The sequence below is a fragment of the Cibotium barometz genome, chromosome 30 (assembly GCF_041138505.1).
Source record: "Cibotium barometz isolate CiBa-2024 chromosome 30, ASM4113850v1, whole genome shotgun sequence".
NCBI lineage: Eukaryota > Viridiplantae > Streptophyta > Polypodiopsida > Cyatheales > Cibotiaceae > Cibotium > Cibotium barometz.
Genome location: NC_141075.1, coordinates 13,430,777 through 13,451,821, shown reverse-complemented (window position 1 = coordinate 13,451,821; position 21,045 = coordinate 13,430,777). Strand labels below are relative to the sequence as shown.

Sequence of the window (21,045 nt, the reverse complement as noted above, 5' to 3'; positions counted from 1 at the left end):
CTCCATCCGTCTACAATGAGAGAGACTCCGTTAGTCTCCCACGTTGCCTTTGTATCCGCCGCCGCGTGCTCAACGGCCAACTTCTCCCTATCAAGCAAAGTGGTGCGAATCTTTTCCGATGAAGGTGGCACATAAGAGGGGCCATATTCCCCGATCTTTGTGGCCATCTCACGGAAGTAAGGAGACCTATTTCAAGTAAGGAAAACCATGTAGCAAGTTAGCTTTTTTTGGCAATATGACAAATGCTTTGAAGCATGAGACATTAAAAAAAAAAGAGTGAAGAGAATTGAGTCTCGACTCTCACCGTGCCGCTTGAAACGCAATGTGGTCGTGGTAGAAGAACCTAGCCACCGACCTATCCACCTCATCCTTCAATTTTGGGTTCCAATTCTCGTTAAGAGTGGATTGACGGCGGATGGGAATGGAGGCACCCGATGTGGATGGAGTGGACTTGAATGGCTGAGAGCTTGAAGCAAGATTTGGGTTCCTCTCCACCTCCATTCGCGTCGGTTGCTCTCGTGCTCTCACCACATCATGAGGATCAACGGCAACATGTCGCCCTCTCTTTGCCGCCTCGGCCGCCTCATAAACCTTGAGCTTCTCAAGAAGCTCCGCTCGCTTCTCAGGAGTAACGCGTGCGCAAAATTGCACTTGATGACCGGCCTCGTGCAAAAAGTGAGCTCGCACTTTGTTGGCGCCCCACTTCTCTTGTAGGAACAAAGCTTGCAATTCCATGCCCTTGAACCACCGCCCACTCCACGACTAGCGTAGTGGACTTCATCCCACCATGACCATGTGTGCACCGCCGGCCTCCTTCGTGAAGAGCCCGCAACGGAAGATGTGGCGGCGGCGCCTTCACCTTGAGATGCCATGAATGATGATAGTGTGTGAGAGAGAGAGAGATGGCTTGGAAGTTGGAGAGAGAGAGAGAGAGAGAGAGAGAGAGAGAGAGATGGCTTGGAAGTTGGCACAACTTGGAACTTTGAAGTTTGGATTCTGGAAGCTTGAGGCTTGAGAAATGAGTGTGGGTGCAATAGAGAGTGTGCCTTTTTTTATAGCTGGAAATCTGCCCGTTTCTGGCCGTTTTCTGCCCGTTTCTGGCCGTTGGAGGCGTCCCCTCACCGCGTCCCCTGCCCGTCCTGCGTTTCGGGAACGCGTCCCCGGGACGACCTCATGCGTCCCCGTGTTGCACGGCGTCCCCTGCGCGTCCCACCCGTCCCCGGCCGTCCCCGTCTCCGCGTCCCGCGTCCCTAAGGCCCGTCCCCGTGTGACTCTGCCACAGGGTGCCTAGGCATCCTCGGCCCCATAGGCAACACTAACAGAAATCTTTGACATTGTCCAAGCAAACAAGACAAGTCATCCAAAGGTAAAATCAAAGTCATGCACACACATGAGTGCAACTAGACTAGAAGAAACACCCATCTGCTCAGTTGTATCAGCTAAAATGTCCAAGGCTCATGATCCTTCCGAAACCTTCCTAGAACATAAATACAAAAAATCTCCAAGATATAGCTAGTCCCACGAAATCACATCATGTCAGGCTCCATGAGCCATACATGTATGATGTACTGTCATGTCAGGCTCTAAATGCCACACAGACACACCATGTCAAGCTCCACCAGCCATACATATATGTCATGTCATGCTCCACATGCCACACATGAGCAGTAGAATAATGAGGAATTCTGTGACACCCTCCAACCATGCCAAACCCAGAGCAAAGACAGCATGCGAGTTCGGTCCACCGCTTGATTCATCGCTTCTCGGAGCCGATAGAGATGACCATCGCCCGGTGAGGGCACACCAGTCTGGCCAAGTTGCCCCCCAAGATCCTAGGGCAGCCAGTGGATTACAGTTTCTTCTAATGTCTCCCTGTCGAAGGAACTAATATTTTCGTGAAGACGGTGGATCGCATTCAGATATGTGATTCCCTTAGGCGGTTCGCCCCACTTGAGTTGCTCGACAAACCGACTCGTTGCTTGCGACACGGAAGTTGCCTTCACACGCCACCCATGCCAAGGAACAAGCGGAGCATCGCTAACGGCGTGGGATATGCCAACTCGGCGCCAGCAGCTTCATGCCGCACTAGAGTAATCCAATATGCGGTTCCGCACGTTCTACCGCGGTGTTTCATCACTCCACGTCATCCATGCTAGAAAGTGGCGCAATGATCTCCTTCCCCTTGAGTGCAGCCCCGTGGACGGATTGGGATTTGGAGTCGGTGTCCACCGCCATCCAGGGACAAGTAGTGGAGCTTTCGCATCATCTACATGATCTGCGCCTCACCGACGTGCTTACCCATCTTTGGCCCCTCGCTCGGATGGAGTTGGGAGGCTCAGGTCACAGAGATCAAGATGGGGAGGTGGTGTCCTCCAACTCCCACCAGTCTCGCAAAGTGGCCCCCCTAGGATCCTATATATATACATCGATGAATCCAAGAACATGCCCAAATTCACCTTTTAGGAACGTGCATGTTATATACTCATGGTAGTCAACCCACAAGACTATATAACTATGAACTCCATTATGCATAGTATGGACTAGATACTACGACATCCCCACTAACGTCATTAGTGCCCAATAGTGGGTGTAGAACTCTGTATCAAGATATGCTCTCACACACACAGTCCACACACACACACACACATAAGAGCATATATTCATTAGGTTGGCCTAGGATCCTAGGCCAACATGTGGATTAGAGTTTCTTCTGATGTCTCCCTGTTGAATGAACTTATATTTTCATGGAGATAGTGGCTCCCATTCAAATCTGTGTGGTGTTTCATCACTCCAAGCCATCCACGCCAGAGTGTGGCGCGATGATCTTCTCCTTCCCCTTTGGTGCAACCCCAGAGACGGATTGGGATTCGGAGTCGGCGTTTGCCGCCATCCAGGGGCAAGCAATGGAGCTTTCGCATTATCTACACGATCTGTGCATCACCGACATGCTTACCGATCTTTGGCCCCTGGCTCGGATGGAGCTGGGAGGCTCAGGTCATAGAGATCAGGACAAGGAGGTGGTGTCCTTCAGCTTGGAGGTGCTCCTCTTTGTGTTCCTTCATATCTCCATAGCAGTACCCCTTCCCCCTCCTACACATACCTGCATTGAGGTTGTGTGTATGCTTACTCTCGAGCTCGAACAGAGTGGCGTCACATAGAGGACAAGATCCGCGCCCACCTGGAGTGCCTTCATCCTAGGACTAACTCTGACCACTCCTCGTCGAAACCTATGGACAGGGAGGTGGTGTCCTTCAGCTTGGAGGTGCTCCTCTTTGTGTTCCTTCATATCTCAATAGCAGTACCCTTCCCCCTCCTACAGATACCTGCATTGAAGTTCAGTGTATGCTTACTCTCGAGCTCGAACATAGAGGACAAGATCCGCGCCCACCTGACGCGCCTTCATCCAAGGACTAACTCAGACCACTCCTTGTCGAAACCTATGCCCAAGACTCTTCGAGTGGAGGGCAGTTCCGATAGTTTCGCCGCCCACAGACATTAATATGTGCACTACCTCATGCAACATTCAGGGTTTGGGGGCGCCTCAATGTTTTCAAAGGCGCGGCATCCTTAGAGGAGAGCTCCATAGAGCAGCAGTTGGGGGACCATTGATATTCTTTTCCTCCAAGAGTACCATCTTTCTGAGAGGCGTACCCATCGCTGGGGGGAAGATTTTACCAAGTACCCGTCAACTCAATAGATTTTATGTGGATGTGTGGGCTTGTGATCGTGGGGGCATGATTGGTATCTTGGCAAGCACTGCCTTCTCCAATCATGCTCTGGTTATTTTGTCCTTGGAGGACCCTTGGGAGACAGGAAAGACACTTGAGCACTAGGATTCCGGACAACCTCACACAGGACTCCGAGTTATGCAGCAAGATAGAGCAGATATGGGAGGGGCTAGATTTTCTCTCAGGTTCTAGCACCGCCCATGCATCTTGGATGCAGGCCTTAGCGAGATTAGCAATTTGTTACAAGAGGCAGCACAAAACAAATTGGCGGGATTCCGTGAGCAGGAGAGGATTATTCATCGGGGTCTTGCTTCTCTCCTGTGACTTCAGGGGAGTTCCCCAGATAGCCCGTGTAGCTGGTTGCCGCCAATACAAAGCTCAGATCCATAGAGGAGAGGAGGGTCAAGTACAGACACCATGCCAAAGCTTCCTTCTAGACCCATGCCAGGGATAAAGTCACTGGGGATTTCTTTGAGATTGCCGGCCCCCACAGGCGAAGGGCTGGTATTCGCAGGCTGCGAGGCTAGGATGGAGCTATCGTTTCAAACCCCCCCCCCATCCATGTGAGAGCCATAGCAATACTAAACATTCCTATCGGGCACAATAATGGCACGACAGAAAGCATAAATCTCGATCTTCCTATGGAGTGACAGTCCCATAGGTAAGACACAAATCCAGGCACGAGCCTCCCTATGGAGTGACAGTCCCATAGGCGAGACACGGCACAAATACTGGCCCTTCCATGGCGTGACAATCCCATGGATAGAACACAGTCCAGGTCATACACGGGTGGCACCAATCTGGCTCCCGTCCATACGACACCATCCTGCTAACACACGGGTGGCACCAGTCTGGCTCCCGTCCATGTTATACAAAATACTAGCCCCTTCACATGAGACACCGGCCTGGCCTCAAGTGAACGAGACACAAATCTGGAGATGGACCAAATGGTCGGCCAATTGGTGACAGTGTGTGTGTGTGTGTGTGTGTGTGTGTGCGCGTGCTTGCCGAATGCCAATGACAAATGGAGAGGCTAGAGGCTAGAGCAAGAGGTGAGTGTGTGTGTGTTTGTGTGTGTGTGTGTGTGTGTGTGTGTGTGTGTGTGTGCGGCGTGCGCAAAGCAAGAGGTGAGTGTAGAAGAGCAACAAGACTACAAGTGACAACTTGAAATTACAACTTACCCAATGCCACTTGAGGAGAGCTTGAGCCTTGCTCAATGCCTTCTTGAGTCTTGAGCCTTGAGGAGTGTTGAGCCAATGAGCTTCCCACTTGCGCCTTGAGAGTTGAGGAACCTTGAGGCTTGAGCTTGAGCCTTGCTTGAGGAGTGTTGAAACTTGAGAGCTTGAGCCTTGAGCAAATGCCAAGGTTGAAGCTTTTGAAGGAGACTCGAGCGACGAGAGGCAAGAGCTAAAAAGCAAGGAGGTGTGTCTTCTTATAGCATGGGGGATCTTCTTATAGCAATGGACCAAGTGGGGAGGGCTTGCTACAGTGCGCTGCCCAACGGCTACAACTGCCCAAGGGTAAGTTGACCGTCCCAGTCCGTCCCGTCCCACAGCCTAAGCCGTCCTGGCGTCCCCGAAACGTCGTCCCGCTGTTACACCTCGGACTCGCATATCCCCCATCTGTCCCCATCCCGTGTCCGTTCCAGTCCGTTATGGAACGGCGTTCCCCCGTCCCAAGGGTCCATCCCCCGTGACTATGGCCCGTACTCTCTCTGTCACTGACTCGGATAGTGTTAGTATTCCAAATATCATATCCGTCGGGATCTCAAGATCCTGGAGCTGGAGTCTCTTAAAAAGACGAGCCCTCGAGACACTATCAAAAGCTTTGCGGAAATCCACAAGTAGTAGTCCACTTGTCTTCCCTTACGCTTGCCTTCCTCAATAATGGCCCTCAAAGTGAAGATGTGATCTAAGGAGGAGAAGGTATAGTCACAGGGGACGGGGGGGACAGACCCCTGGGACATGGGAACGCCATTCCATAACGGACTGGAACAAAGACGGGATGGGGATGGATGCGGGACGTGCGAGTCCGAGGTGTAACGCGGGACAGCGTTTCGGGGACGCCGGGACAGCTCATGCTGTGGGACAAGACGAACTGGGACGGTCAGCTAACCGTTGGGTAGTTGTAGCCGTTGGGCCGGCGCATTGTAGCCGTTGGGCGACCCACTGTAGCAATTCCTACCCACTTTGCCCATGGCTATAAGAAGGGCCCCCATGCTATAAGAAGACACACACCCTTGCTCTTAGCTCTTAGCTCTTGCTTTTCGTCACTCGAGTCTCCTTTAAAAGCTTCAACCTTGGCATTTGCTCAAGGCTCAAGCTCTCAAGTTTCAACACTCCTCAAGCAAGGCTCAAGTGGGAAGCTCATTGGCTCAACACTCCTCAAGGCTCAAGACTCAAGAGGGCATTGGGCAAGGCTCAAGCTCTCCTCAAGTGGCATTGGGTAAGTTGTAATTTCCAAGTTGTCACTTGTAGTCTTGTTGCTCTCCTACACTCACCTCTTGCTCTAGCCTCTCCATTGGCAAGCGCACACCGCACACCGCACACACACCTCTTGCTCTAGCCTCTAGACTACAAGTTGTCACTTGTAGTCTTGTTGCTCTCCTACACTCACCTCTTGCTCTAGCCTCTCCATTGGCAAGCGCACACCGCACACCGCACACACTCACCTCTTGCTCTAGCCTCTAGCCTCTCCATTTGACATTGGCATTGGCATTGGGCAAGCACGCACGCACACACACACACACACACACACTCACCTCTTGCTCTCCTACACTCTCTCTCTCCTACTTTCACCTCTTGCTTTAGCCTCTCCATTGGCAAGCGCGCGCGCGCACACACACACACACACACTCACCTCTTGCTTTAGCCTGTCCTACACTCACCTCCATTGCTCAAGCCTCCTTGGCACTTGCCTCCATGGCATCTTTCATCGCGGCCATCCCCCGCAACTCATTCCAGCGGCGCCAATATGAATAGAGGAAGGAGGAACGAAGGTTGGTCTTGGTGGGAAGAGGTCAACTCCGATCATCCCGAAAGTGGAGGAGGCTCTCGCCCATGGTCGTGCAAGCTATGTCCATATAGGCGAACGGGTGGAGCGGATAAAGTGAGAGCTCACCTCTTGCATGAGCCCGGTCATAAGGTCCGAATTTGTGATCGGGTCACACCGGAGACGAGAAGGAGGCTTCTTGAACGCGTTGCCACATGAGGCCTTGCTTTCAAGGAGAGTGCCACATGTGGCCGTGGATCCCAACACTAGTGAGGCCATCCCAAGGTTCGGCATCAACTTCATCGGCACCCGCGGCTGCATCACCTGCCCCACAAGAATGGGCCCCAACACCATCCTTCTCCATGCCGACCGCATCCACACACGCCAGCAAAGTACTCTTGAGGGTAGTTGGGATTCCAAGAAGAAGGAAGAGTTGGATACGGCCATAGCCCGCTTCTTCTTTCACGACCACATTGCTTTCCATGCTGCCAGGTAATCAAGAATTAAGATGTCTAGCTTAAGATCTATCATTTTTCAATGTTCCTCTTACTTGAACTTTGAACTTTGAAGTTGATCGGTTATTAAATTATTCATTTTTTGTGGATAGATCGGATTACTTCAAGGTCATGGGTGAAGAAGATAGGGGAGTATGGTCAAGACTATACGCCCCCATCATCGGAGTCTTTGCGCACCACATTGCTAGAGAAGGAGAAGAGGCTTGTGGAGCAAGCAACAAAAAACACGAAGCGACAATGTGCAAGGAATGGAGTGTCCCTGATAGCCGATGGATGGAGTGATATGCGGAAGAGGTCCATCCATGGCCTTGTCGCATGTTCCCACGGTGAGATGTACTTCATCGCCTCACATGATGCTTCTGGGCCGGGAAGAGTGCTGATGTGGCTAGTGGCATAGAGATCATTGGCCCAGACCTAGTTGTGGGCTTTGTTGCTGATGGGGAGGCTTCAAACAGGACAGCCGGAGCGATCATCGAGAGCATGTACCCCAACATCACCGTGTCATTTTGCATGGCACATTGCTTAAATAATCTCTTAAAGGACATTGGGGACTTGCCATGGATCCGGCCTATCATCCAAGCGGGCAGCCAAATAGTGACATTTGTCACAAACCATCAGTTCCTACGCCATGAATTCTCCAAAAAATCCAGCCGTCAGCTCCTCAAATACTGAGATACGAGGTTTACCTACAACTTCTTGATGCTCCACCGATTGAAAGAGTGTAGTGGTGCATTGAGACAGTTGTTCATCAGTGTGACGAGTTCACTTCTTCACCATTGGCTTCCACTGAGTGAGACAAGAGCTCTATGCAAGGAAAAAGCAGAGAGCCCTGAAAGGGAAGCGCATTGATGCTATGGTTCAACTTATTGTCCACTTGATGAGGCTTGTGGATGGTATGAAGCCATGCATCGGCAAGGTATATGAGGCTATGGACAGCATGATAGAGAAGCTAAGAGATTTGGAGCCAGATGAGGACAGGTATGAGGAGATCCGTGCCCTATGTGTGCATAGCCTATGTGGTGGACATTGAGTTTCAGGGTAAAGGGCAAGAAAGTGACACAGAGGTGAGCCAACTATGGAGACTTGTCTTGACTCGACTTGTGCCTGACCCAAATGTTAGGCGGAAGATCCGTGACCAGTTGTCCAGGTATAGGAGCTTTCAGGGCTCTTATGGAGACATGGATGCACAGGATGATCACTTCAAAGTTGGGGCTACTTTGTGGTGGGAAGATTTTGGTTCGGATGGACCTGAGCTTCAGCATCCAGCCATCCGCATTCTCAGCTAGGCGCAGTGAGTTCCTCTTGCCTAGAGCAACTTTGGAGCTCATACAGTCACATTGCATCGAAGAAGAGGAACCGTCTTGGGGTGGAGTGGGCAAATGATCTAGTCTTTGTGAGTGCAAACTTGCGAATGCTTTGCAAGAGTGCAACTGCAAAGGCTGATGCATTTACCGAGTGGGAGATGTCTCAGGATGATGAGGTGTTGGAGGAGCAAGTGGAGGATCGGTTTCGAGAGCTGTTTTGTATCTGTAGAGACTTTCTTCTGTGACAGGAGTTTACAGATTTTGGAGGAGAGTAGTGATCTTTTCAAAGATCCTGAGCAGAGTTCATTTTATCCGAGCCTATGTTCTTTGCAGTGTTTGCACAGAAAGGAAGGTGTTTTGCCGAGGAGGTGTGATCCTTTCACATGGATCACTTATTTGTTGCTGATTCTTGGGATTTGATTCTACTTATGGAACAGTCTTCTGCTCTCAGTGATGCTTTTGAGGACCTTGTTACCACTGCAGTTTATATTCCTACTTCCCTTCCTCACTGTGAGGAGTCTACCTCCGCCTCTCTTTGTGATGCTTCTGAGGATGCCCCTTCCCCTGCCTATTTGATGCGGTGTGCAAGTTTGTTGTTTTGGAGGATGAACTTTTGGACCGGGTGGGATGCTTTGGATAAGTGGTTTCTAACCGTGCCTGGGGCACAGTGGTACTTCCATAGTTTTTTGGATTTGGATCAGAATCAAGTTGGGCTTGTATCATTCCGACAACATCTTTTTTCAGAGGGGGATGTGGAGTCCTTTCATCTAGCAATGCCCACCTCGGTGGAGTGTGCTTATTTACACCATTGGGCAACTCATGGTACAGAGTTTGAGCAGATGGACCCCAATTTTTCTACAAAGTCTTTACATCTTGCGATGCCGACCTTTTCAGAGGATGCTTCTTTTCAGCATTTGGCAACTCTTGTTACAGAGTTTGAGCAGATAGACTCAGAGGGTTCCAGTGAGAAGCAGCCTGCTTCTCCCAAGATTGATTATCTACAAGATCTGATCTTGGTTAGTTTTGAGGTTTTTCATACCTTCTCCAGGCCGGATACACGACATTCAACTTCAGGGAGTGTTCTTACACTTGGGTTTGGAACCATTATTTGGAGCAGCACGTCGCAACCTACTTGGGGTTGTTTTCTTCCAGAGGAGCGGTGTACGCGGTGTACCTGGCAACTTGTTCTGTTGCTTTTGTAGCTGAGTTGTTGCAGAGATTGGTTGTGGAGCTTTCCTGGTACCTGTTTCTGCAATCTTTCATCTTTGATCGAGGACAGCGTCTCTGGCTTCATGGAGTTCACTCAGGATCTGATGCTGAAAGGGGATGTTAGACATCATCTCCTTGCTGCTGGCTTCTTGTTTGGTGTCCTATTTTAGCCTCTAGGACTGACCATGTAGCTAGAGGGGCTAGTCACCCCTCACATATTTTTCCCATCTTTTATTCCCACTTTATGGAGTCTTGGGCACTTTTTCCCTAGTCGTGAGCTAGTCGGCTGCCTACATCTGGGCATATATATAGCATGTCCTTCCCTCACACTTTTTCATGCACTTTTTCCCTAGTCGTGAGCTAGTCGGCTGCCTACATCTGGGCATATATATAGCATGTCCTTCCCTCACATACGAGGCTTTCTCCCCTCTTGCTCGGGACACATATTCATGGTTGATGATATTGAGAGCAGGTCTATACCTATGTTTCCTCTCCATCTCTCTCTCTCACTCTCTCATGTGTTTCCACTTTCCCTTCTTCCACTATACATTCTATCAACGTCTACGTCGACTCTACGGGCAAGGCGAGGAGGAAAATGCACCTCAATCTCCAAGTTGAAGGAGTTTTCAAGACAAAAACCTTTTTGTATGCATCATAGATAGGTATGCATGAATCATATCTAAGATCGAAGAACCATTGTATATATGAGTATTCAGCAATATATAGTAGGTTAGGGTTACATATCTTGTCTTCTATGTGTTTTGCAAGTTAAGTAGGATTAGCATTAATCTCTCTTGCCTAGCGTTAATCAAGATCACACTTCCATAACGCATGTAACTATGGTACAAAGCCAAGGCCAGCCTAGGGCAATCCTTACGTAGAGTTTTTGCATGTTGAATTAGGGTTTGGGTTTTAAGCTTTGAAGTCAAAAATTAGGGTTTCCTTGTTTTGCATTAGTTCAACCCTTGCCTTATCGTTTTGAGCTCCGCTTCAATTTGCATAGCAAATTAGGGTTTGCGTTTTTAGGTTTCCATCCCGTTTTTGCATGTAGTCTTGGACTTGCAAAAGTCTTAGCCTAGGTCAAGCCTAGGTAAAAAATGGCTTATTTTGAATTCGTCTTTGGCACACCCGAGAAAGAAAATTGAACAAATTGAGGCTCTAGCAAGGGAGGTTACAACCAACAAGGTGGAAAAGATCATGGCAGCATCAGCAAAGGCCAAGATGCAAGTGCCAGAACCAAAACCCAAACACAAGAAATAAAGAAAATAGGTGGATCTCTCCGAATCCCATTTGGAGGAGGATACGATCACCAGACACAATTCTGAGGAGGTGGATCTCTTTGAATTTCATTTGGAGGAGGATGAGAGCAACCCCATAGTTTCTAAGGAGCTTCAAAACAATCTCTCCGAGTCCGATGAGTTGAAAACCAAGTCAAAGAACTTAGGGATAGAGCCAATGAGGGATCCTTTTATATAAAAGAATCTCAAAGTCTCGAATAAAGTATTCACAAGAAAGTGTCCACATTTTCGACTACACCATTTTTTGAAACTTCAAAGTTAAAGCACTTGTTCAAGAACACTACTAGGATGGGTAACCTCCCGAGAGCTTTGTTCTCTACATAGTCTTGAACATTTTGGCCATACACATAGTTGGGTATTGTAATTTGTTGAGCAAGGAAAGCCAGAGCTTACCCAAAGACTCTTGCGGGGTATGACAATGCATGCCCAACATGGCAACATGCAGACATGCTTTCCTATTGCAACCTATATCTTGGCAAGATAAGAGGCCAGATCTAGGCAAATTGGATGGTTTTGGCAACCCCAAACGTGCCCAAATGTACCTAAGACACAATGTGCCCAGCCTCCAAGCGAAGGGGTCTCCAAGACAATAACCTTTTTTTTTCCCGAGAAAAGATCCTTTCATTAGTTATTAAAAAAAATGCCCATTGGGCTACAAAACCCCTCTCTTGCTCATAAGAAGGCAGAGCAGAGATGCAATCAAGACAGCTAGGGAGACTCTCCCTAGGTGCAAAAAAATACAAATAAAAGTACACATAACTGAGAGGCTATATCATACAATAGGAGGGGGTAAAATCCAAACAGGTGGCCTGTAGTGCCAGCGGGGGGTACCCGCGTGTAGAGTATAGAAGGGGCCGTTGCGCCAAGAAGTGTGGAAGGCCTGGCGCCGCAAGATCACTCGATCCGAGTCGCCCCAGATGCGGTCATACTGTCCTCGCAAGGTGTGAATCAACTCCTGCCAGATACTCCGACAGTCTCTGCTGGTGGCTCCAGTCTCCCCTCAAAGGCCCTGAAACAACGGGCTCTCCAGGTGAACCATATGGTGAGGTGCTCCCATCGTAAATCCCTCTCCTGTGTCTTGCCGGCGGACGAGAAATCCGGTGAAGGAACAAGGCGAGGCTGGCCCCTAATGAATCTGATGGCCTAGCTATCGTGCTTCGTCTCGTATCCCATAGCAGGCCCTAACGAAGTCGACCAAGCAGCGGCTCCCCACGTATACATGCCCTCTGGAGAGGGGGGCCAAAATGCGCAGCATTCTCAGCCAAATCTGTTGCGACTGTGGACAGTCCCATAGGCAATGTCTCTGTGTCTCCAATGGGTGGCCGCATCGGACGCAGGCCGACGGAAGGCCACTGTAGACAAGCCAGGTGCCAACTGCAGAGCCCCTGTGGGCAACCAGCCACTGGAAAGTCGAGATCCTGCATGCCTGTCGGCTAGCCCACAGCCTGGTCCAAAAATCCTCCAGGAACTCCTGTGAGAGTCCCTGTAGCCGCCAATGCTCCGATGCAGCTGGAGAGACCATCCTCCTCGCAGTCAAAATATGCCTCCGCAGCCGAACAGTGTACTGGAAAAACGTGATCTCTGTGGCCTCGGGGGACGCATAAGGATCCTGCCACTCGTACTCGCCGGGGTCCCACTGGAGCCGGGCCAAGGGGCGCGCAGCATATGCCCATATGCACCAATCAGAGTCCTCTGAAAGATGCAAAGACGACTCCGCCTCCACTCTTTGAAGTTTGCCCTCATCCTGTATCTCATAGTAGAGGCATCTACCATCCTCAGTGCAAGCTCTGACAGCAATCAGGATCTCCAACTGTGTAAAGGCTCCCATCCACCGTGGGGCCGTGGCTCGAAAGACGTGAACCACTCCTCAGTGAGTGCCTCCTGAATGTCATCCCTCATAATCAGCCCCCCTCTGAAGTGACTCAGCCTCTCCGCCTGGATTTCCTCCGGGAGACTGCAAAAGGCTTGCCAATCTCCAAAACTGCGTGCTGGGCCTGCCGCCAATGGTCACCAAGCTAGACGAGGCCGAGAACCTAGCATATGACCATGCTCTGTGCGTATCGCAGGGCTCCAGATGAGCGGCTGTCTGGCCCGCTCCTCATCACAAGTGGGAGGTCTCTGAGAAAGCCCCGGTCTCAGCAACTCCCAAACTCGCAGGATGCTCAAGGTAAATCTGTCCTCCCATCCTCTACTGAGGCCTGTCCTCCTCATCTCTATGAAGATCCACCGTATCTCTGGTGCCCAAGTGCCCCCTGTTGGGGGAGCTCTAGCCTGCAGCCGCTGGAAAAGAAGCTCCTTCCAAGGCTCAGCGCTTGGAAGCAGCCCCCGAACAATAAGCTTCCCCAACAAGGCTCTACTCTGATCAGCTGGATCTATAATGCCCAAGCCCCCTTGAGCCAACGGAAGAGTAATAACTGCCCAAGCAACCTTAGCCCGGGCCGACTAACCATCCCGCCCAGACCAAAGAAAGTTCCTGATCAGCCTCTGTCCCTGGCTGATGCAAGAGCTCGAGAAGATCCAGCAAGACGTGATGTACCACATAGTCGCTAAAAGCACCTGATTTGTCACCACCAGCCTCCCAGCCAAGGATAGCCGAGCTGTACTCCAATATAAAAGCTTCTTTCGAATGCTCAGAAGAAGCGGGGCGATCTGCTGCTCAGGTGACAAATCAAGTCCAATCTAGCATCCCAGATACCGCACTGCTGTGCCAGGAGGAATCTATCTAAATCCCGGGTCTGGGCTTCATGCCGGAGCGGGAGCGCTACTGATCCAAAAAGCCACTGTCTTGCGCCAATTGATCAATGCTCCCGAAGCCACCCCAAAAACCTGTAGCGATTGCTCAGCCCTCTGTAGATTGGCCTCCTGGCCATGCAAAAACAATCCCGTGTCGTCAGCAAACTCAGAATCGAGCAGGTCCTCACCCCGGACTGGAAGCTGGAGTCCTCTCAAACCAACCTCCTCTACTGTCAGATACATGCTCATAGCCTCTGCAAAGAAGAGAAAAAGGAACAGGGCGAGAGGGTATCCCTGACGGACTGATCTGGTCAACTCAAAACTCGACCCCCGTCCTCCTGCCATTAACACCTGGCTACGAGCTGTGGAGTATAGAGCCGCCACTCCTCGAATCCAATCTGGCTCAAAACCCAGGCGAAGCATAGTGCCCTCTAGGAAACCCCAATCGACTCTATCATATGCCTTCTCAAAATCAAGAAGCATCACGACCAAGTCCTCACCGAGAAATCTAGCTCGGGCCGTCACCTCCCAAAAGGTGAAAATGTTGTCAAGGATACTGCGCTCCTTGACGAATCCTGTCTGGGTAGCATGAATCAACTCCCCAAGGAAGGGTTGGATCCTCAAACTTAAGGCCTTTGCTAGGACCTTGTAGACAGTATTGAGGATCGTAATAGGCCTCCAATGCCAAATATCATTTGACACTCCCTCCCCCTTGGGGATAAGAAAGATCAAGCCCTCTGAAAAGCTCTGTGGCATCACCCCAGTGTCCAAAACATACTGAAAGCCCCTGCGGAGGCCTGGCCCCAAAAGGTCCCAATAGCGCATAAAGAAGGCAGGCGTCAATCTGTCCTCCCCATGGCAACTATGACGCGGAAGGACCCTCAAAGCCTCAACAAGCTCATCCTCTGAAAGGGGCTCACCCAAAACTGTGCGCATACGATCTGTGACCCTCCTCTACACATGGGCCCACACAGTCTGTCTGCAAGCATCACGTGCCTCCGTGGCTGGCTTCACTGAAAGCAAGTCTCTATAGAACTCAGTGGCAATGGCTCTAATCTCCCCGGGCTCAGTGGCTAACGATCTGTCCTGCACCCTGAGCTGGCGTACTCCTGCTCGAGCATGGCGGGGTCCGGTGATATCATAGAACTCCCCAGTCACTCTATCACCAAGCTGCGTCCACTGAGAGGCCTGACGATGATAGTAGAACTCATGTCTCTGCTCCTCTGCCTCTCTAACCTCCTGGCGTGCCTGGCTCAGCTGGGACGCCACCCACTCACATGTAGGCAGCTGCTCCTGAAGACTCTGAAGGGAAGCAAGGCTACGTCTCAAGCAACGCTCCCACTCTCGAGTCTCTCCCAGCCGTGTCAAGGCTGTAGCGTGCAAAAAAGAGCTGAGCTCGATGAGTCCCTGGGCACACTGGCCTGCTGCATCCAGGTCAGAGCTCTGGCTATCATGCCATATCCTCTCAATGTCCTCAGAAAGACTGGGATTTGTAAGTATCCTCTCTGGGATCCTCAACTACAAGCTGGTCTCCCGTGTCCTCTCCTCCAGTGTCAAGATAACTGGCGCATGGTCTGAAAAAGAGGTGCCAGCGAGAATGCCAACGGAGCCACCACCTCCCCGAACCTGTCGCCCACATAAAAGCGATCAATCCGTGATAGATTAGTCCCTCCCTGTCGACGATCCGACCAAGAAAAACTAAAACTGTCCTGAGAACGAGAGAGAGCCTCGTGCTCCCATGCATCAGTGATCCGTAGTGTCATACAAAATCGCTCCCAAGCTGCAAGCTCCGTGCCGTGCACTGTAACATGACTGCCTCCCACCCTATCGGCCGGGTCCTCAAGCATGTTGAAGTCTCCCCCAACACACCAATGTGCGGCCTCGAGCAATGCATCTGTAACAAGGGTCCAGAACTCTGCTCTGGCACTAGCATGGTTGGGAGCATAGACATTGAGCACACCAAAGTGCTCATCGTACATCCTCAGCATAACATATTGTGCTCTACCAGGCACAATGACCCCGCCATCCACAATGGCCTGCCGCCATACATCCGCAATGACCATACATACTCCTCCTTGCCCTCCCATGGGCCAAAACCTGCAGACCAAAATGTGTCCCATCTACCAGGCATCACCGAACCATATCTCCGAATCCTGCTCACTCAAATGGTGCTCCTACATCATCAGAATATCAATACTGCCCCCAACCAGGCATCTCTCAAGCTCCTGCCTCAAGCAACCACGATAACGTACATAGTGTGCACCGCCAGGGCCCTGTACATTCCATGAGATAATCCTCATGGATGACCTGCTGAGGTGGAGGCTGTCTCAGCCATACGGCGGGCCTTCGCATGCGGCTTAGATGGAGAGCAATCCCCATCCGAGCGGCTACGAATCTGCCCACCCGATGTGCTGCAAGAGTCTCGGACCAGGCGCCATTGGCTGTGTCCTATAGCGACTGCCTCCCGCTCGGAGAGAGAAACCTCATGTATGCATACATAGCCAGGGTCTCATGCTAGGTCTGCCACTATGCGAACCACTAAATGTCGAATCCCGGAGGCATCCGCACTCTCGGTATCAAAGAAATGTGCCAACTCCCAGAGTCGGCCTATCACATCTGTCATCTCCAAATCGCTCACATGGTGAGAAAACTCAACTGCCTGAGTCTTCAAAATACTAAGAGCGAGATCCAGAGTCCACTCCCCGTCGCTAGTGCCACAAAGAGGGAAGGAGAAGGCCACCGCTGAATCAAGTGCCTCTTCCCCTCGGGCCGAAGGTATCACCACATGAACTTTGATGGGTGCTGGCTCATGGGGGCCCTCCGCTCCAAAAAGGTGTGTGGAGGAGTAGTCGAAAGCCTCCGAGCGCTGTCTAGTGTCGAGACTACTTAGCCGACTGCGGATAGAGGATATCCGTGAAGCACGAATCGGCATGGTAGGTCTCCTCTGCGGCGCTCGATCAAGGTCGGTGCTCAGTGCCCGCCGGACTGCAGGTGAGCGCCAGGGTACTGCCAGTGCCTCCCGGGGAACTGAGGCGAGCGGAGGGGAAGGAGGGGGAGGGAGAAGGGGGTGGGGAAGGAGCCATTGAAAAAGCGGGAGCGGGAACGGGAGGAGGTGAAGGTGGAAGCGAGGCGGGAGGGGGGGAGGGGGGAGGGGGGGTGGGGGCGAAGGGGGGGGGTGCTGGCATCTCCTGATCCTCAGTCTGCGCTGGGGTCTCCTCCTGGAGGGGAGCAAAGCTGTTCCTCACAAGAACCCAGTGATGCTGAGGCTGTGACTGCTACTGCGTCAGTCTCTGGGCATGCTGCTGTGGCTGTCTCCCTCTACGGCGCCCCTGTCCAGGCTGCCAATCCGAGGTCTCTATGGGCTGAGCAGGTGTCCCAGATGCTGCCTGCCGAGCCGCATCTGTGGACGGGCCATCAGGGGTCTGCTGCTGCGGTGAAGGTCGGGGTCTCCTGCGAAGGCAGGCCTTGGCCAGGTGGCCGACCTCCCTACATATAAAACAGTGGTTCGAGAGCCCCGAAAACTCCACTCTCTGATTGATCCATCCCCCCCCCCTATCCTAGGTAACTGAATGACCTTCGGAAGGGACGAGATGTCACGAACCAAAACTCTGACCGAAGGCAGGCCAGCTACTCTAGCCACCACTGAAGCTGTTGTGGGGCCAGTCTCAAGCACCGAGCCCACCAATGATCCTATCCTAGAAAGGAGCGGAAGGTACTCGCGGCGAAGTCCAGGAAAGCAAACTGTAACATGGAATAGGTGCTCTCCCTGCTCGGCCGCTGCTGGGTCGAAACCATGCTGCCAAGGTCTGAAGAAGGCCCGAGCGCCCCGAATGTCAAGGGGACTCATGGCTAGGACCTGGGCCACGCTCTGGGCTGTCTCGAACTCGATCTGGTAGTGTCCGCGGCCCAGTAACTGAACGTCCAGGATCTTGCCCACATCTGCAAGAAGGCGGGCCTGGAGAAGATCCCGGATCTCCTCTCTGCTGGGGCGAGTGCCAACTATGCGGCAGATGGTGGAATGTGCCTGGAGGCGTTCCACCTGCGCGGCGAGGCTCGCTTCCTCTTCTGGCGAAAGAGAAAGCCTGATGGGAGTATCCTCAGGGGCGGGCGAGGGGGCTGCAGAAGAGTCCCTCTGAGGTGGGGCGGGAGGAACCTCCATCAGAGTCTGAAGCTGAGTCGAGGGCAAAGCGATAAAGGGGGGGTCCTGCAAGAGCCAAGCTGCACAAAAAAACAGAGCGGGGAGGGGAAGAGAGGGAAGGGCGGAAAAAACAAAAAGGGGGGGGTGGAAGACAGAGGGGAAGGGGCGGAAGACAGAGGGGGGCGGAGGAAAATAAAATAAAATAAATAAAAATTTTAAAATTTTAAAAAAATAAAAATTTTAAAAATTTTTTAAAAAAATGGGCGGAAGGTAGAGGCGGAGAACAAAGGGGCAGCGAGGAACGAAAGGGGGGGCAGGGAAAGCGCGCAAGGGGGGGTAGGGCGGGGGCAGGCAGGGGGGGCGGGACGCGGAGGAAGGGGGGGAGCGGTGGGCGCGAGGGAAACTAGGGCAGGCGGGCAGGGGGCAACGGGTGTGAAAAGGGAGGGAGGGGGGCGCAAGATACACAGGGGCGCGGAGGGGGGGGGGTGCGAGCAGGCGGGGAGAGGCTAAGTCGCGAGGGCGGGGAGGGGGGGTGCGAAGAGGCGACAGCTCAAGCAAGGTGAGGGGCAAAGACTTCAGCGAGCACGTCTCAAGACAATAACCTTTTTGTATGCACCAAAGGTAGGTATGCATGAATCCAATCAAACATCCAAGAACCATTGTATATATGAGCATTCAACAATATACTATAGATCAGGGTTACATCTCTTATCTTCTATGTGTTTGCAAGTTAAGTAGGATTAGCATTAATCGCTCTTTCTTAGCATTAATCAAAATCACGTATGTATCCGAATGAGCTCACGACCTGCTCCAAGGAACATATGGATAGGACTCAACAATGTCTAGCATCCATCATGTGTTATTCACATGATCATCTCACCTCACATTTAATTTCATTTTCATCTTTTTGTCATCATAGCTCTAGACGAAGCTAGAGAGGTTATTTGTTCTCACATATAGAGAGGAGTGATGAAGCTTGATAAAATATCTGGCATGGGGAAGTCGATGATAGTCGAGAGGTGCCATGTTCACCACTAGTGGGGAGTGTCACTATGCCTTTGGAGGATATCTTGGAGAGAGAGAGAGAGAGAGAGAGCCAATCAGTATGATCCATAAAATGGTATCAAAATGCTTGAACGTGGGTTCTCTCGAGGAGTGATGAGGCAAAAAAGCCTACTATACCCACATGAGCTCTCTCTTTTGTACTGCCTCTTGTATGGTCTAGGAATGTAATTTCACACTCACATATACTCACATGTATCGATGTGCTCACTATGATGCTTGTTAGAAAACGCACGGTCAATGTCTTGCACAAGGGAACTTACTTCAACTTATTTGCCTTTATGATTGTTCACATGCCCATAAATATAACACTATGCATATGAATTCCAATGTCCCCTCAAGGAGGCTCACAAGTGGAGATGCATCATAAACCCTACATCCAACACCCCCTCTCAACTCTACAACCAATGATGTCGTAGAAGTGAAAAAACTTTTTCCTCTGCTCTAGAGTTCATACCTCATTGCACTACATCTCCCAAATGAGCTATCCACATCTCACCTACTGCCTTAGATCATGATGAACAACTCCAGTCCTCAAAGGACACTAACCAGTCCTTTGGGAGCGACCCATGGCCATCCAGGTGTTGCCACCAATGTGCACTCTGACGTTGCCTATCAAGGCAAAGGCTTCAGCATCACGCTCCTCCCAATCTACAATCAATTGTGGGTCAGCTACTTCTTTTCATCAATAGCACGTTCACCATCCTCGATGATAAGTCTCCTTCTCAACCTCGATTTGAGCCTCCCCCAAGAATGGTGTACCAAAGCCAAAGCACCACAGCAAAACCAATGGCATTGATGATGCATTCCAAACATTATGCACTTTAGTCATGAGAAAGCAGAATCACAGCATTCACAATGCATAGTTCGAAACACGCTGTATTTTTGGTTATAGGAGTGTTGCAGACATAACACCCACCCCGCCCCCCCCGCCCCCCAAATTAAAAGGGAAGTTCGTACTCCCACACCCCTCATGGGCAGGGAATCTCCCCCATCAAGCTCCTGCCGTTCTGATGGGGAAGGGGTAACCAATATTATTAGACACCGTTGATTATAAAAATGATCATTGCGTTTCAAGCAGCCTTTGTGTATATGATCCTGTCTTCTTATGAGTGCAACAATGGTGAAGGCTGGCACACAATGATATTGATGGATCGGTAGAACTGATGAGACAATGAGCAAATTCAACTTAGCTACAAAATGCCGTGAAAAAAGAGTTAAGGACAAAGAGAAAGAACCTCAATCGCGCTGTGGAAGATGCCGCCCAGGCCAATGCCATCCTTGAAGATCTTGTTGAGCTGCACAATGGTGTTGTTGGTCTTGACAGACTCGCTGTTGGCCACATCGTAAACATGGAGGAAGACCTCCGTCATTGCCAAAAGAAAAAAAAATAAGCGCGGCACGGAACAGATGAAGAAACCCTGTGAAGAAGCCCTAACTTTCGCAGAGAGGGGAAAAAGCCAGATTTTGCGAAGAGGCGAAAGACTAAAATCAAGAAGAAACCCTAAAAACTACGCAGGAAATAACCCTGAACTATGCAAAGCGAGCTCTAAACCGAAAAGAAACCCTAATTCCAGCAAGGGGAAAGGTTTGCTAGGGGGGAAACGTTAGAAGGGGTAAGAAAGAACGAAAGGCAAACGGCACACTGTAATGGATGTCATGTAGCAGAGAATGTAGATGACTAAAAATGACGAAGAAGATGATCACTGTCCTCTTTGGTATGTGCATTTACACCAATGAGTACCAAACACGTCAGAGAACCTCTGGTCAGGCCTTGTTCACATGTCATGTCACATGAGTCATGGCTCATCCTAACGGCTCCTAATTTCTAATTAAACATAAAGTGGTATTGCTCCTAATTTGTGTTCCTAAAGGAACAAAAAGGTGTTTTAGAATAGTGTGAGTGGTTATTACTATCCGAGCAAACTTGGAGGGTCCCTAGTGTGTCTCTAGAAATGAAAACAGAATTCTAGTATCCAATAAAACATTAGTGAGAAGAGAACAGGGGAGGGAGTTGGGAGAGAGAGAGAGAGAGAGAGAGAGAGAGAGAGAGAAAGAGAGAGAGAG

General features: G+C 50.8%; 1 protein-coding gene across 1 annotated transcript in view; it reads right to left on the bottom strand.

The window, feature by feature from the left end:
- Window positions 1-20,704, bottom strand: part of LOC147621185 (uncharacterized) — a 53,836-nt gene extending 33,132 nt beyond the window's left edge. Inside the window, exon 1 of the mRNA XM_086823912.1 lies at window positions 20,217-20,704. Coding sequence (XP_086680038.1) covers window positions 20,217-20,351 — 135 coding nt within the window. The 5' untranslated portion in view covers window positions 20,352-20,704. The remainder of the gene's footprint in view (window positions 1-20,216) is intronic.
- Window positions 20,705-21,045: the final 341 nt, after the last annotated feature.